This window comes from Sphaeramia orbicularis, chromosome 24, assembly GCF_902148855.1.
Source record: "Sphaeramia orbicularis chromosome 24, fSphaOr1.1, whole genome shotgun sequence".
Classification (NCBI taxonomy): Eukaryota; Metazoa; Chordata; class Actinopteri; order Kurtiformes; family Apogonidae; genus Sphaeramia; species Sphaeramia orbicularis.
This window is the reverse complement of record NC_043979.1, coordinates 26,593,875-26,611,060: the sequence shown is the minus strand read 5'-3', so window position 1 is coordinate 26,611,060 and position 17,186 is coordinate 26,593,875. Positions and strand designations below refer to the sequence as shown.

Sequence of the window (17,186 nt, the reverse complement as noted above, 5' to 3'; positions counted from 1 at the left end):
CGCACTCCGCACACTGCAGCTGCTGTTGTGGACAGGACCAAATACCTCCAGAGGTTGGACTGAGCCTCACTGATCCCAGAGCAGCAGCAGCTCCGCTTGGTGAATCCTAATGGGACGTGCGTCAATCTGAACAGAAATCAATACATCTACAGCAGAACTCAAGCCCATACATCTGACCCTAACCCTTGAAGGATTTTTACCAGATCAAAAATCATGGACGAGCTCCTGAAAAACAGTCAAATAAATGCCTAAGAGTCATTAAATACACAGCAACCCCACGGATGGTTCCACTTCACTGCACAATTTGACGCTGACACACATTTTTATTTTTATGTGTCTGGCAAAAAAAGGAAAGAACCCCCAGTTACATGATGTAGGTATAATAGATATAATCTGACTGCAGCAAATGAAAACAATTTAAAAGAAGTATCAAAAAGTGGACAAATCATTTTCGTGCGTAAAAGTTGCTTTTTTCCAGCAACGTCTGTTTAAACTCTGCGCCTGTCTTTTTCTGTTAAAATAGAACATTTATTGTTCTACGAAGCTCCGTGCATTATAAAGTTTGATTATTTAGCTGCAGTGAAACATGCGTAAATCATGAACTGAATTTGTCAAGATAAACGTTCAACTATGTTTAAAAAAAAAAAAAAAAAAAAAAAAAAAAAAGCCTAAACACATTCATGACAAAACAGGGGGAGTTGTGGTTAAAAAATAAACAAACAAACAAATAAAAAAGAAATAAAACAGAAATATAATTTATATTTAAGTCAAAGGAAAGCATAAATGCAGCCTTCTGACGGTTAATAAAATGGTGGGAAACAGTTCAGCCATAACGTACAACAAAATGATAAAAATAAATAAACAAATAAATAAATTTGGCTTTGACTGACCAAATAATAAATAAACCAGTTTACAGCCCAGTCCAAATTTATCGATGGATTTAAAGAGTATGTGTAGATCACGTTATAACACAGTCCAACCACATTTTCGGAATCTGGACGAATATCGCAGACACACCTCAGCAGGCCTGGATTCCCACATCAGGACCAGACCAATGCTGCGTTCAGGGACTTCAACAAATAGCATCCGAATGTGGTTATTTGGATGCAATTGTCAAGTGAGTCTGTCTCTGATTGAAAGTACCAAGTATTTTACATTAGTAATGAACCCTCTACATAAAAGTGATTCCAACATTTTTATTTTTATTTTATTTATTTATTTATTTATTTTCCATCAGACAGTCTTGTGAATATTGGTCATCTATAGTAAATGCTGTTTTGAAGTAATCTCAAATTACACATGTGATAAATAACACCAAACAGGTGACTGACTGATATATTTTATATCAAGTATAAAATAAGCAAACAAATGGTACCAGTCTAAACTGACGTCAAACTGCGCATTTTTTCTGTTTTTAACTCTCCATTTTAATAACGGAAACAGAAAACCTGCGGTAGCATTTTTATTATTATTATTATTATTATTTAAGAGATTAGCAGAGAAGTAGTGGTGCAATGTAATTAAATAGTACTAAACTTCAAAACAAATTTGAGACTCTTGTGCTGTAGGCTACTACTACGTCTTAGAGACAAATACTATAGTTTTTGCTGAACTAAATTGGTCTGACATCTTAAATTCTTCAGATTACACAGTTTTTCATCCCGTTCTTTCCAGTGGAATCTTGTGTATGTCCAATATGTTGCTAAATGTTTGGAATGTTTGTAATATTATAAATATAGGCCTAATAAAACACTAACATGGAGTATTTTACCTCACAATACTTTGAGTACATACTCTGAGAATAATTATATAATTTTTGGAACTATCGGAAATAAACATGTGAATATTAATAGTTTTACCTTCACCTGTATCTATAATTCCCAATTTCCCGGTAACTGTAAATGTAGCATCTGTCAGCGTCATCTGACGTCATGACGCACCCAGTGTTTGGTTTACGCGCCGCGCCGAGAAGTAGAAATGGAAACACCAAGCAGCGACAGTAAACCAGATGAACAGCCGACAGATGAAGGGATGGAGGCGGACAGATCCATGTCCCGGTCTGACAGGTAGAGATTAAAGTGATAGTGTTGGTGGCACAGTTTAAAACGCCGCTGTGGAGCGATGGAGGGGAGAAATGTAGCGGCAGTTAGCTAGCTAACTCAGCTAGCTACCCACGCAGTGCGTCAATGTGTTAGCCTAGCTAAGATAGACAAAAGAGACACTGCGGGAGAATAGAGGATTTTAATGACTTAAACCAACTATGAATGGAAGGCTGAAAAGTCCGTGAAGAGACTACTTGCATAAGTAAACCCATAATGAGGCACGTTTACGCCTCCTATATTCCTCTGTCCCCGCCATGGCCACTAGCTGTTATATTTTAGGAAACTACAGTACTTTGGTGATATCAAATGTCGATTTATGCAGGTTGTGTGATGTGATTTAATATAATGTTACCTTATCTGGTTAATTCGTTGTAATCATCCTCAAACAGACTTCTTCATCTGTGTCTTCTCTGTTGTGTGTGTTCTTAGGGGATAGGCAAGATAATTATATAAATAACAGGGTGAAAACCTAATAAGTAATGAGAAAAGACAACGTTTAGTTGTTGCCCTGCTGGTTTAAAATCATGTTAATGCGGCATTTTACTTGCTTGTGAATTCAGCACACGTAGCATTGAGGATGTGGAGGTGTCAGGTGTCTGTCTGCAGCCACTGTGCTCTGTGAATCAGTTGTTCCTGTTGTTTAATATGTCATCAGCACCTTTCCATTCAAGCTTTCCCACAGTATTACCTTTCAAACATGGTGTATATTTAAGCTGGGGTTTCATTCACTCACCTGTTACATTTTGGATATACACTGAAGTGAAGGTCCCATTTATAACACAGCAGAAGTTATCAAAAAGAACCAGACAGCAGGAAACCCAAATAAGAAACACAGCCAAACCAGAGAAATAACAAAGGCTAGGGCTGAGTATTGCCACTGATTTCCTGAAGCAATGCAGTGTACAAGGTCACACTGCAATCTGAGGTTTCATATTGTTTTGGTGAGGGATATTTCAGTTACTGGACTAATTTTGCTACTCTGTTAGAGATGGATCAGTTGATCAGATCTGCAGAATCATCTGCACTGATGGGATATCCTACAAACTATTAGCATGGGCAGAACCTGGCCTTATTAGTGGCCAATGAGTAACATTAGGTTTCTATAGTCTGTCTGAGTTTTGCAGAAAATATAGATCAAGTTAAAAGAAAAAAAGCATCATTAACTACCTTGAGTTTGATGTTCAGTGATTCACATTGATCAGTTCAGGTATTCTGCTAGTATGGGTCTCTTACTTTGATTGAGGTGTTAAAGAGTTTTTCTTTGTCAAAGCTGGTGAATTTAGAGACTGAATCATCCAGACCTTTACATTTTTTATTCCTTTATTTGCTGGGGACAGTACACATTATTGAACATCTGTATTGAGACACCACCAGATATAAAAATGCCAGATGAGAATCAACATGTTAATTTACATTTAGAGTCGTTGGGCAGGTAGGAGAAAAATATCACAATTAAGGCATACAAATCGAACAATAAAAGAACAACAGAATTAAAGGTTAATGTGAGTGACAGACTGTTCCAGTATTTAGCCCCCATTAGCCCCCTTAGTTTGCTGACCAGTTTAGTTCTTGACATTTAAAGGTTATTTGTATGTACTCCAAGATACTTGTACTTTAAAAAGAAATTTAGCAACTAAGGTGACAAGTACTAGTCTCTCTGTATTTTTAAATTAGTGAGTTTTTATATTTGCTTCACTCCTGAAAATATATAGGCTGTGGGAACATTAATTCTGATTTACTGCAACTAACTGACTGTGTAGGATGTCTGATCTATAGCCAGTCCCTGAAAGGCTTTTTGTTTTCTTTTCTGGGTACTAAAATATCACTAAAGTTAAGAAAGCATAAATTTTGATAATTAAACTTTAATTTGTACACAGTTCACATTGCCACACTTACAAAAAATTATTTTTTGTTTCTTCCCCATAATAAACTACAAACAAATGCAGAGGGAGGGAAGTCAGGCAGTTCATAAAAACAACTAAATTACTTTAATGACGTTGCACTTGGTGAAGTGTACATTTACAACATGTCATTAATAAGACAGTATTAAACAGCACAGAAGTTAATGTAAAATGTAATAGAATACAGGGCTGTGTGAGTATAGTTGGTATGTAGTCATGACACATCCCAGCCAAGTGATGACAGCCTTACTCATGTGAACGGCGACCCCACACTGTGTCAAGCTGCTTTCAGGGCAACGGTGTGATTTCCTGGGGAGGGCTGGAAAGGTCCCCCTCCCTCCCCCTCAACCACACCGACAGAAGAGTTTTCACTGTGGAGAGGAATAATCAGAGGGAGTTATGGGAGTGAACACACTCCCTCTTACCTCTCTACAGGACAGAGTATCTGCAGCTTCACAAGGGTTGAAACTGGCACATTTTAGTAGAATCCAAAAGATTAAAAATATGTATTTTGTACCACAGGCTCTCCATGAATTAGTTTTTAGATTGAATTTGTTATTGCTAAATTCACCTTTGTGGCATCTGCAGATGCATCAACAAATAGAAATGCCTAAACTAGAGCAGCAACAAGGGGTCGACCATGAGCTTACAAGGCATTTCTGATGGCAGGCATGAAGACATGAAGGCAAACAGCAGCAGGGTGTTCAGTAAATGAGTCTAAACATTGTAACTCACTTAGGAAAAGAAGAATTATTTTAGTTTCTGTGAAATCTTTTATGGGAAAGTGTTAATGTTCATTGCTGTGTTGATTACTGTGTCATTTAAGACTTTTTTTTTTTTTAAATTGCTATTTTTCACAGACCATTACATTCACATTTAGTTCATTTATTTGTAATGTGTTGACTTAAATGGGGCTATATGTAGTATTTTTTACTTTCAGATATTAAAAACTGACCTAAAATTATGATCAGGGTGTTTAGAATTAAGATTTGTTGTTTTCACCACTGAACACAGCGTTAATGAAAAGAAAGGTGTTTGATGCTGACATCACAGTATTTCTTTACACAGGTGTGTTTGATAGTGAGGCTTATGAAGGTATAAAGTTGTTATCTTTGCCAAGTTGCCTGTTTGTTGAGCCACAGTTCAGACTTAACTGTGACAGTTCTGACCTTGTTTGGACACTTCCAAACAGATCTGTAGTTCATCTATTGACAACATAAACCTTACAGAAAACAGAGGTGATCTGTAGTTTTGCTCTGGCTGTTTTCTGTCGAAAACAGAGCTAAACTAACAGAGCTTTAATGTAAACTATCAGCTGACGCAGCAGTCCTAAACTTAATTATCTAGATTTAAAACTACATGAAAGAATCTTTCTGTATTCTTTTTCTGAAGTCACATTATAATCTCTGTTACTACTAAATATGCATTGAGCCATTATTAAATATTTATCTTGGGCCTATGAACTTAGACATTTTCAAATGATTTTTAAAAAAAGAAAATCCATGACAGGACCTGAAGGTCATGGGTGAATTTGTATTGAATCAAATCAGGTCTGTATTTGATGAGTCCTACAGCATAATGTGATGGCTGTATGGATCACTCATGTCTGAAATACCGTAAATTAATCCACTGCAGTGTGATTCAAACACTTCTTCTTCATCTTCAGTGGTAGTGGAGATGATTCCCTGGATGGCCTCTCAAACCGTGTCCCCCGGTGCCCTTTGACCCCTTCATTATCACCTCGAAAACGGACCACCAGTCAGTCAAAGACAGAGCCTCCACTGCTGAGGACCAACAAGCGGACCATCTACACCGCTGGCAGACCGCCGTGGTACAACGTGACCGGTACCACCTTCAAAGAGGCCTTCGTCATCGGTAAGAGAACAACACACCTGTTTACTCTCCTGAAGACCGAACATTTTATTCTATGCATCATATCCAGTGGAGCTCCCACTTCCCTGTGGATTCAGACATTAAAACAAAAATGTATTTAACTACTAAATTCCTTTGACGCTTGATGTACATTCAGGTTTCATTCATCAGTTGTCTTGGAGTTTCCTGGGATGAGGTGTGATGGGAAAAATAAATGAACCAAGAGTTGAACAACTAAATCTACAGTTTCATTGAAACATCAAATATGGTGGATTTAGCAATGAAATTCAAATATGCCCCCAGTTTTGGATCTTCTCCTGAAGTGGTTAGAAGCTGATCGGGTTGATAGACATTGTAATGCAGCAAAAATGCGTCAAAGGTAATAGCATTAGAGAGTAACTTTATATCTCTATCTTCATAAGTCATAATCGTCATAATCAAACTCCCCCGTGCAGAACAAACACTGTGATTTCATCATTAACCTCTATTCTTTTCATTCTTTGTCACCTTCTTTGACTGTAAAAGTTATTTTAGTTCTCATTTCATCCGACTACTTTCTGATACTGGTCAAAGGCCCTGTGGCATTAGTTTTCCTCACCATGGCAGAGTGACTCACTACTCCCTCTAGTGGCCACACAAACCCCCGGCTCATTGTTGTGAATGGACTCAGTTCATATCTCTACAATCCAGTACATTGGCATCTTTGGCAGAACTTCACAGCTCTTTTTTTGTTAACACTCTGATGATAATTTTATGTGATTTTTTTTTATTTATTTATTTTTTTATTTTATATTTGAAAGTAGAAATACTACATCTTACCCCCATATAGACAGTCCATACCCTGACTGTTTGTGAAGTACATGTCACCTTTAGGCACTTATTCAGTTATTATATTATTTTTATTTCACATGTATTTCACACCTTTGAGCTTACAGTCAGTGTTTTGACACAACTTTGTTTTGGTGTTTTTTGTTTTCATGCAAAACGCCAGTATTTGGATACTTCTGAATATAGATATAATATTAATGTTAAGGAACTGCCATTTCTCATTTTTATTTTGCTTTGTTTTCCTCACTGTACCAAAACTGAATGCTGACCTCTGAGGATTACACTTTGAAAATCAGCTAGTAATTATTGCTGAGAAGTAGATTTTTTTTTTTTTTTTTTTTTTGTGAAACACATGTAACTGCCAAGTTATAACACCTAAAGGTTCATATTGCACTGCTTTTGTGAACCTTTGTAGTTTTAAAACAGGTCAACTTCTTAGTGTTCGCCTGAGTAAGTATATTGTATGTGATTTCTTCCTCAGGACAGGTCCTAGCAGCAGTAAAATGAACCGTGACAAACACTAGCCTGTGCACATCTGCACATATGTGTGTTGTGTGTTTGATGTCCGCTGAGCCAATGTCCCATGATTAAACACATCAGATTAGCTTGAGTGGGAATACGTGGAGGGAGAGGTGGACATTATCTTTAGTAGGCAATCTGTTATTGTCAATGGGCCGCACTGACTAGTTACAATTTCACACCCAGCTGTACTTGGACCACGTGGCTCCAGTTAAAGGACCAGACTGTGGACGTGGATGTGGACGGAGGATGGTCTGAGAGGAGAGTCCTCCTGCATTTAAAGGCGATCAGTCCAGAACATTGTAACATAATGTTTTTCACCATGATTCAGATGAATCAGGCAAAACATCTACGGCCAGATGTTTCTGCCTACAAGTCATTTAAAATCACTTTGAATGCATTTAATGTCTCTAGCTCCTTAAGTTTCAAGTCATTACCCCTCAGCCAACTTCTGGCCGAAGGGGTATTGTAATGTTTTAGTTGTTTCTGTCTGTCCTTCCATCTGTCCATTCAACGACATAATCACATTATCTGAAGAATGCATTGAGATATCTGCACCAAATTTATGTGGATGCATTTTGGCATGGAGCAGAAGCCTTTTGAAAATAGGTCACCTTGACCTACTTTTTCAAGGTCAAATGGCCTTCTGCAGTTATAGTATCTGAATACTTTCAAATATTAATATGTATGTGATAGGTTTTACACAAAGACAATCTAATCTAAATTATAGGGCAGTAACTTTCAGCAGAATCTTACACTATATTTGGCTGAGGGGTATTAAAAGTGTGTAGCACGTTATGTTTTCACTTCGTCCCGTGGCCTCAAACTTTGATATTTTGACTCCAAATTGTCTGGGCTACCATTACTGCTAGATTTGATTATCTTAGCTCTACTTGTGATGGTCTGAGTGTATCACAAGGAGAGTGTATTGATAAATAAAGTTTTAATATCCTGCTTCACCAGTATAAAAACGCACACACACACTAAAAAATAAATTAATAAAATTATGTTTTACAGACAATACAGTTTAAGATCCTGCTCAAATGTTCATATTGTATTAGTTGTGAAAAGAATGCATAGTGGACAGTCCCTGAATCATTCAACATCATAACATCATTTTTGTGCAATCCCAACAAAGGAACTAACATGTGCCTCTTTTAGACCATAAAAAGTGCTTTTAGGGTACTTGAAATAATCATTACTTAACACAACAGTGTTATCAATTTCAAAAAACTATGCATAACCTGAAATATCACAATACTACTTCTGTAGTATACAAACAACAGAGCAAAATACCCATGTGAATATATAAATAAAAGAGCAAAATATCCGCGTGAATGTATAATAAAAGGGCAAAATACCCATGTGAATATTTAAATATATATGACAAAAACACCCATGTGAATAAATAAAAATAAATAAATAAACAAAAGAGCTTGCAGGATTCCCAAAAAAAATAACAAAAAAAGAAAAACTGAAATTAACCTCTGCCATGTCTGCTTTTGAATAAATTCCTGAAAATTTTGATACAGTACTTTTTAGTATCAATACAGTATTATGAAATGAAATATTGAAATATATCGTGGAACCGGTATTTTCTTACACCCCTGATAATCACACAAACAGATAACACAGACCCCAACTACAGTGATTTCAAAAATTAGACTATAAGCCTATAATGTACACCGCTTTATCTTTTCGACAGCACTATCTCTTTGACCCACTAGAGAATGTACAGAACAGAAATTCTCTGGTGGGGCATTATTGTTCACAATGCGATGTGTCTTTGATGAAATCCACTTTTCTAATTAGTTTTAGGTCTTTGTCGACCAAACTGCTGCAAGCTGTGCTGTTACTCAAGTTACACAGTTTACATGTACATCTAAAGTCAAACCATACCATTCACTGAATTGACCAGCAGATCACCTAGGCATTATGTAAAGGTCACTGGAAGATGGATAGAGGAGAGGGAAGTAAAAAGCACAGCACGGGTTAAAGGAGGAGCTTTGGGCGACAGAAGATGCAGGGCTGGCAGGAATAGATGGATGAATGAACAAATGGAGTCAGGAGGGGAGGAAAACACTGTGGAGCGTCATAGATACAAAAAGCTTGTGTGCTATCTCTACAGTTGGGTTTTATTGCTAATAGGAAAGGCTGTTTTATCAGGCATAACGGGCAGTTTGAGTGGCCAGCCTTCAATGTTGGGTGATACGGTCAAACTTTGTCATCTGTGAATCTGTAGATTACAGGTAATAGAATTTGAGGGGTTTTTTGTTAAATGAAATTTACAAGTGAGAAGAAGTATTCAATAAGCTTTAATCATACACAGAAATGAGGAGCACTGCAGTGTTTTCCCTCAGCGTTTCAGTCAGCAGTTCTGACTTCGATGGGTCTTATCTGAGAGGGAAAAAAATAAACCCTTTTCCAACACTTCACTGTGAGTTGTTTATACCACAAGAGTTGCTCCGTAGGCTATTTGGGTTCCTGCACACACATACACACCAACACACAGCCTTTTCCAACAAATGCATCCTGTTTTTCACCTCCTCGTCGTATTTCTGGCCCGGTTCCCAGGATTGTTGTCCTGAAGGATTACTGTTGTGGTCTTTAACCCTGGAGGTCGATTGAGGTAAAGCTGGGCTCAGACTAACTTTTGGGCACTGGTGACTATGGTGCCAGTATGTCTGTTTTTTTTTTTAGGAGTCTGAGTCTGCAGTGACAAATGGACTGAATCTGTTTTGTTGGTTTGGTTTTTACTCATATGTGACTAAGGTCTGTCTCAGTATTTCCCACAGAGTTGTATTGTATCTGTGGTAACATTTTTCTCTCTTCCCTTTTTATATTCACCTTTTAAAAAATTCAATTTATTTTAATTGAAAACATAAGATGAGAAACCAGAACATATTTGCAGCCTGTTGTTTGTATTATATTAATCAAAAATGTTAAATTACTTTAATTAGGGTACTGGGTATCGGTCTGATACTGAGCATGTGTACTAATACTTGTACTTGTAAAAGTGCTTCGATACAAGCACACTGATACCACTTGACGGCACCGTGACATTCACCTCATAGTGCAGCAGTACGCGGCCGAGGAGTAATGTCAGCAGTGTGGAGATTTTTCAAAATAAACGACGGTGACAAAAGTAACGCTGACTGCAAGTTACGTTAAAGACACAGATGGACACAGACGGAGCGTATTGTTTGTCCTCTGCGTACGTTCTGTATGTAATTCTGTTCGTTTTCTGGGAGCTAGCAGATGCGTACCCAGAGCCATATAAAGATCATTATGTTATCTTATAAGGCTCTGTGTGTACCCAGATGGAGAAGCAGTACCCCCGTGAACCGTGGCGGTAGCGGATATTTTCAAAGAGCGACTGTGCGAGTTTATTTAGGACAACTACCCTCATCAATATCAATATCAACATTAGTATCCACATTAGTATTACCTCCTCTGTCATTACCATGTCTGTTATTACTGACTTTCTTCTTCTTCTTAGAAAACTTTACTCTTTATCGTGGTATTTGACAAGTATGGTCAATTTAGAGCAGCGTCTTCTGGTGGATTGATTGAGAAACACTCATTCCAATGCATTAAATGTCAGTAGCAGCACTTTGTTTCAGTCAGACTAATGACAATGATGATAAAGCACATTTTCAGAAGTAACTAAGAACTGTAAAGGTATTGTTAAGTACTTGTATTGGTACTTGGTAGCGGCAAGTAATCAATTGTTTGTACTTGTACTCTGTCGGGGGAAAAAAGTGGTATCGGTGGATCAGTTTCTGTCACTGTATTAAACATACAGACACCTGTTGGCATCGTAACTTTTTTGCAGATCATTTTGTGTGGCGAAATAATGTTGACATTTATCAAAAACAGCATTGTTAATGTTTGGCTTTTTGCTACTCAGTCATGTGTAAATCAGGCAGACATATGTATATTGAAAATGTGGTGTGTGATTTTATTTATTTTTGCATTTTTTTCAGCATTATAACAGCGTCAAATCTCAAATATAGGCTACTACTATAAATCTCAAATGTCTCTGAATACAAATATTGAAGCCATGATGGTGGTGCTCTGTGGAGGGACAGAGGAGATTAAGTTAATACCAGTGTCCAACAAACCATGAGGCAACAAATCCCATAATACTTCTAGAAGTAGCAGCCATTGCTCTTCAAAACATCTGGCTTTTTTTCTTCATCCTCATCATCTGTTCATCATTTTACTCCCTTTCGCTGCGCATTAAGTTATGAATAAACCAGTAAATGTTGTGTGTTTGCTGCTCTATGACACTGTGCTGTGTGTGTGATCTTGATTATTATTTCTTTATTTTAATTTCAGGTCCATAAGCATTTCACACTGGAATCTAACTTTGGCCACATTTAATCAATAATGTGAACAAACAAAAAAATGAATCTGAGCAATAAATCTGAATTGAGTACCAAGGCTTGTACTGTTAATTTAGTGCATAACGTAGCAATTTTTCCTCTCTGTTACATTTAATTAAGGCACTCACAGATAAAACAAGAAGCATGTCCAGATATACAGTATCTTACAGTTTTTACTTGATTCATCATCTCATACCTCTCTATTGCTCAGATTTGCTTCTTTTTTTTTTTTTACTATTGATTGATCTGCTGATAATTTTGACAATTTATTCAGTATTCAACTAAACTTGGAAAAATATAGTTTAGACAAAAAAGGATAAAAACCTTTGATTTTTGGGTTTGTTTGTTTTTTTTGCAATAATAATCAATGATCAAAATAGCTGTATTTAATTAACAACGCAGCTGAAGTGGTGCAGGAGTAATTTGTTTTTTTCCCTATGAACTGGTTACCTTTGACTATTATTTGAGAGATCAAGTCAAGAGATCATAATGAATCTGACTATTCACAGCTCTGACCAGGTTTTTTCAAGGTATAATTGATTCTTCTCTACCCTCCCTCAGGTCTGTGTGGAGGAAGTGCTTCTGGGAAGACTACAGTAGCCAATAAGATCATTGAGGCACTGGATGTTCCCTGGGTGGTTCTTCTCTCCATGGACTCTTTCTACAAGGTGTGAAACCCAGCTGAAAACACACAGCAGACTGATTTGGCCTGATGTTCCACAAGAATTGATCAGCTTATGATTTCAAAGCAGGAGTCCAGTGTGTAAATTAATTGTCCCAACACCCCCCACCCCCCACCCCCATCCTCCCATTATTAGTGCTGATTTCAGCATAATAAGTAAAAGCCCCTGAGTCATAAACTATTGAATACAATAGTTGATATCAATTATTTCCCTTCTGTCTGCCGAGACCAGACATCGATAGCTTGTCAGTTTCCTCTATGGGCTGAATCCAGCAGAGCCATTATGTGGACATGTCCCTATGGATTTGTTCAAGTTGTAGTGGTTTTCAGAGAGTGAGGTTTGTTTTCCATGCGAATGAAAAGACATAAGTGAGTGTGAAAAGAGTGGAGTCAGCAGTTCTAGTACAGGTGCTTAAACCTAACTTCCACAATTTATGTAAAAAATAGCTCTCATTTCCAAACCAATCTGAAAATGCTACTGTGACACACCTCTTTACGCTCAGTGAACAGTGATAATGTGTGTGATCATCATCTTCTGTGCTTCATTTCCTTACCTGTGTGAAATTTAGCAGGACATTTAGCAGCAAAACCTGCCTCAGAATCATCACATTTTAAGTTTTATTCAGCATATGTGTACATAAATGGCAAATTACTAGTTATGAGGCTCATCTGAGTTTTGATTATATTATATAATTGATGTATTTCATGCAACAAGTGATAGTTGGTTACAGAGTAAATATTAGTAATCCAGCTGCCTGTGAGATAATCCCTTCATTCGTTTTCCAAACCCTTTAATCCTCTGGTGGTATGCAGGGGTGTTGGAGTCTATCTCATTAGGTAGGTGGGGTACACCCTGGACATGTCATCAGTTATATAGTATAGTGTATATAAAGTCGAACAAGGAAGTAAATTTTATTTGCACTTTTCCCAGATAAAATCACAAAGTGCTTTACAGTTAAGCATACAACTATCAACAACAACTATTCACTCTCACATTAAGGACTGATTAACATATGTAGGTGCATTTCTTTGGACAGTGGGAAGAAGCTGCAGTACCCAGAGAGAACCCACTCATAAAGGGCAAGAACCCCGAACCTGAGATGACAGTACTAACCACTGCACCACACTGTTTACAGCACTGCAATCTAACATTACAAGCAGTGGTAGCCTCTTGGGTGTATTTCAGGCTTAGCATCCTTAAAGACCAACATCGTGTTGTGGATTTGTCTTTCTGGTGTTTATCTTACTGCTAGCAATATAAGATGAGTGCAACTGGCTAACATGCCTTCACTCTGGCATCTGTCAGTCTGTCACTGTCTCCACTAATGGACAAGCAGCCGTGACTGATAGGACAGAGCTGCCATGATAGATTTGCGTGACTGCTTTTGATTTTTGTCACAGAGAAATGTTTCTTTAGTGTTCTCCACTGTGACAGGACCTGCTTCATTCTTCCTGTTAATGTCTGTGGACCTGAACAGATCAGTGTTACAATGCCTTTCCTATCTAAACTGCCAACCCTATTTAGTGCTTTAATTATGAAAATACAAAACTCTGTTTCTCCATCGCTCCAGAAGTCAGATGCTGTCACTGTTGCCATCATTGTTACCTTTGCAGCAAATCACAGCTGTCAGAAACCAGGATAAAATATGTACATGGAAGAGTACCCCATTTTTCTTTCGAATGTACTGCTTGTATCCAGGTTTCTGAAATGAAGATGTGATTTTTACATGTACATATACATAAACAGGATTCTTCAAAAGCCCAGCAATAACAGGATACTCCAGTCCTAGTAAACACAGAGTAAAACCATTGCAGTCGTCAATACATTAGTGCATATAGTGAAATCTGGAACTACTTATGTCTACTTCAACAGTCTGTAAGATATAAAATGTAAATGGTGATTTGATGCATTTCTGAATACACACCTTATAAACTGACCATTTACTGATCACCCCTTGATGTCAGTGTTCACTGGGAACCCAGTACTTTACCACAAAGCTGATTTGAAAGTACAGAATAAATACAAATCAAAACGATTCTCAAGAAAATGAGTAGAACACAGTTCCTCTCGTGTGGAGTAGTTATATGGTTAGTTTATCAGAGAGGAACTTTAATATTTAGCCATCACGTCAAATAATAGGATGGGTTTGATGGCAGTTTTCTAAATAGAAGCCAACACCTGTCACATCTGCCAACCCAAGTATTTTATAGATGCAGTGATGAAGAGCAGCGTTGTCTAAAGGAATCTAAATCTAGGGGTTTAAGGCTGGAAGCAGAAGCTCATTTTGTAGATAACCTCACCAAAAATCAAGACATGCTCTTAAACATCTAGTAAATTTGTGATCCAGCTTGGTCTGGTTTGAGCTAGGCTTAGATTGGCATGCTTCTCCCAAGTGGAATTTGCACATGTTAAATGTAGTTCTGCATTACATTCATCAATTTTCACACAAACACCAAACCTTGGTGTATGAACTGTGACAGCTCAGGATGAAACCATGTACCGTTACACTCTTGGTAATGAAGATGGATGCTGGATGTGATGTTGCCGTCCATATTTGAAATACAATTTCTCTTCTGTTAAACTTAGTCTGACTGTAATATAGCGGGTGAAGAGTTGTGGAGATGGGAATAATCCTTGCTCCTGTCCTGATATGAACTTTCCTTCATTGTGTTAAGTCTTGCTTGAATGGCATTTAAGATGTGTCACATTTAATTCAGCATGCATTATGTTTTATCATCTCACACAGTCTTTAATATTAACATTTAAAACCCACATTCATAGAAACTCCATTTGAATAGAGAATGCCTAACATGTTGTTTGTGTGTTCTGCTGTGTTTGTGTTTGTCTCTCAGGTGTTAAACAAAGAAGAACAGGAGCTTGCCGCCAAAAACGAGTATAACTTTGATCACCCTGATGCCTTTGACTTTGAACTGCTGGTCACAGTTCTCAGAAAGCTGAAGAAAGGAAAAAGCATCAAAGTCCCAGTGTATGACTTCACTTCTCACTCCAGACGCAAAGAATGGGTAAGAGGGATTTCTCTAAAGTGGTACATTTTCAGTGGTGTTACAGTATAAAAAATCTCAAATCTAATCAAATCATGAGAGGCAATTATTTTTTAGCCTGATACTATGTACCCTCTAAAAGAAGTAATCAAGTTATAGGAGGAAAATGACCATTGAATTTACAAATCATTTAACTCCCAAAGGATGTATTAGTGGTGTGAGCTACTGCTGTTCGAGATAGCTGCTAATTTGGTAATTATAAAGGATTTAGTGTACAGGACATTAGCCAAGCAAAGAGCACAAAACCCCTCCCAAAAGCATTGTGAAGAATCAATCTGGCACTGTATCCCTGACAACTCCTCTCTATTTCTTTGCAGTGTAATTTCATGGCTGAAAAGCACAACACCACATGGGAAATCGCCTATCACGACTCAGAAATCATTCTATGGGCCTTTTGTACTGCAGGGAATGTAATTAAGCCTCAGGCCCCGTGGGTGCCAAAGGCCAGATGCTGCAGGCTCTATATACTGTGTGTGTTTAGGTGTGTTTTTGGAGGAGTTTGTGGCTAAAGCTGAGATTCCCGCTTCTTCTTTTTCTTCTTCTGTGGTAAAACCTAAGGTCACCTTTTTTCTCTCACTTGAGCATGTTAAAGAGCCACTAAATCACCTCATAGGCAAGAAGAGGGAAATGAACAAATCAATAAATACTCATCTGTTTCTTTAGCATTCACTTTCTTCTCTTCACACACCACCTCACTCGTACACTCACGCTCGTTTTGTCTCCCTCGAAATCAATACGCTGATGTCCGCTCCATTGACTTCAGCATGGAGCTAGTCACCGTTTGGTGATAGGATTGTGACATACTCAGCACCATTTTGTCTTTGATTGAGGTGGTAATTAATCTGTATACGTTCATGCATTTCCCCTCCCCGATAGTGAAGCAGGTTCATGATGAGGTTTATCAGAAAACAGTGAAATTTAAGCCACTGAACGGATATTAAAATGTGAAAGCTTGAAATGATGCTTACATTGGCATTAATGGAGAAACCGTCATATTAATTTAGTCACATACTTATTTATTTGCTTTATTTGCACATTAAATTCAACAAAATGGTAATGATTTAACATTGCACATCATGCAAATATGTACATATGAAAAAATAATGAAAAATACTGGCAGTGATCTAACATAAAAGCAAAAACACAGGACCTAAAAGTTGAAGCACAACACTACAGTCGCGGAAAAAATTATTAGACCATCAAACGTCATCGAAAACAATGGTTATGCAATCAAGTACTAACTCCTGTGTGTATCGTGACTAAAAGAGGCAGAAAGGAAAACATGGAATGCCTAAAGGCACTGTTTTTGTCAGTACAATGCCATAACTATTGATGTAAGAACTGAAGTGATTTTGGTTATTATCAAGAAAACATGGAAAATGCTTAGATATCAGCTCTTAAATTCAACTCTTTAAAGCTATTTTTGTTGTTATCATTATATTTGTCCAAACAAATGTACCTTTAGTTGTACCAGGCATTAAAATGAACAAGAAACTGAAGAAAACAAAGGGTGGTCTAATAATTTTTTCTGTGACTACATGCAAGACTATACATTTTTGCTAATTTGAGTCCATTTCATGTGTTTATAAATGCAGATAATGTAGATGTTGGTTGAACTGAGAGATGTACTTGACCCCTGATATTTTAGCGAATGTAGAAGATCAAAGTCCTCAGAGTGTCTTCAGGAATAATCATAAATGTCTGGAGAAAACTTAAAGTTCTGGAAAGGTCATGAGTTAAAGTAACATACCTGTACATGAAAACACAGATCTACAAATAGTATTGAATAGTAGACTCAAAATGAAATGAAATGATTATTTATCATTGTTAC

General features: G+C 37.4%; 1 protein-coding gene across 2 annotated transcripts in view; it reads left to right on the top strand.

The window, feature by feature from the left end:
* Window positions 1-1,947: 1,947 nt before the first annotated feature.
* Window positions 1,948-17,186, top strand: part of LOC115414662 (uridine-cytidine kinase-like 1) — a 39,747-nt gene continuing 24,508 nt past the window's right edge. For both annotated transcript variants that reach the window (XM_030127897.1, XM_030127898.1), the window contains exons 1-4: window positions 1,948-2,066; window positions 5,670-5,878; window positions 12,172-12,278; window positions 15,146-15,316. In XM_030127897.1, coding sequence (XP_029983757.1) covers window positions 1,978-2,066; window positions 5,670-5,878; window positions 12,172-12,278; window positions 15,146-15,316 — 576 coding nt within the window. In that variant the 5' untranslated portion in view covers window positions 1,948-1,977. The remainder of the gene's footprint in view (window positions 2,067-5,669; window positions 5,879-12,171; window positions 12,279-15,145; window positions 15,317-17,186) is intronic.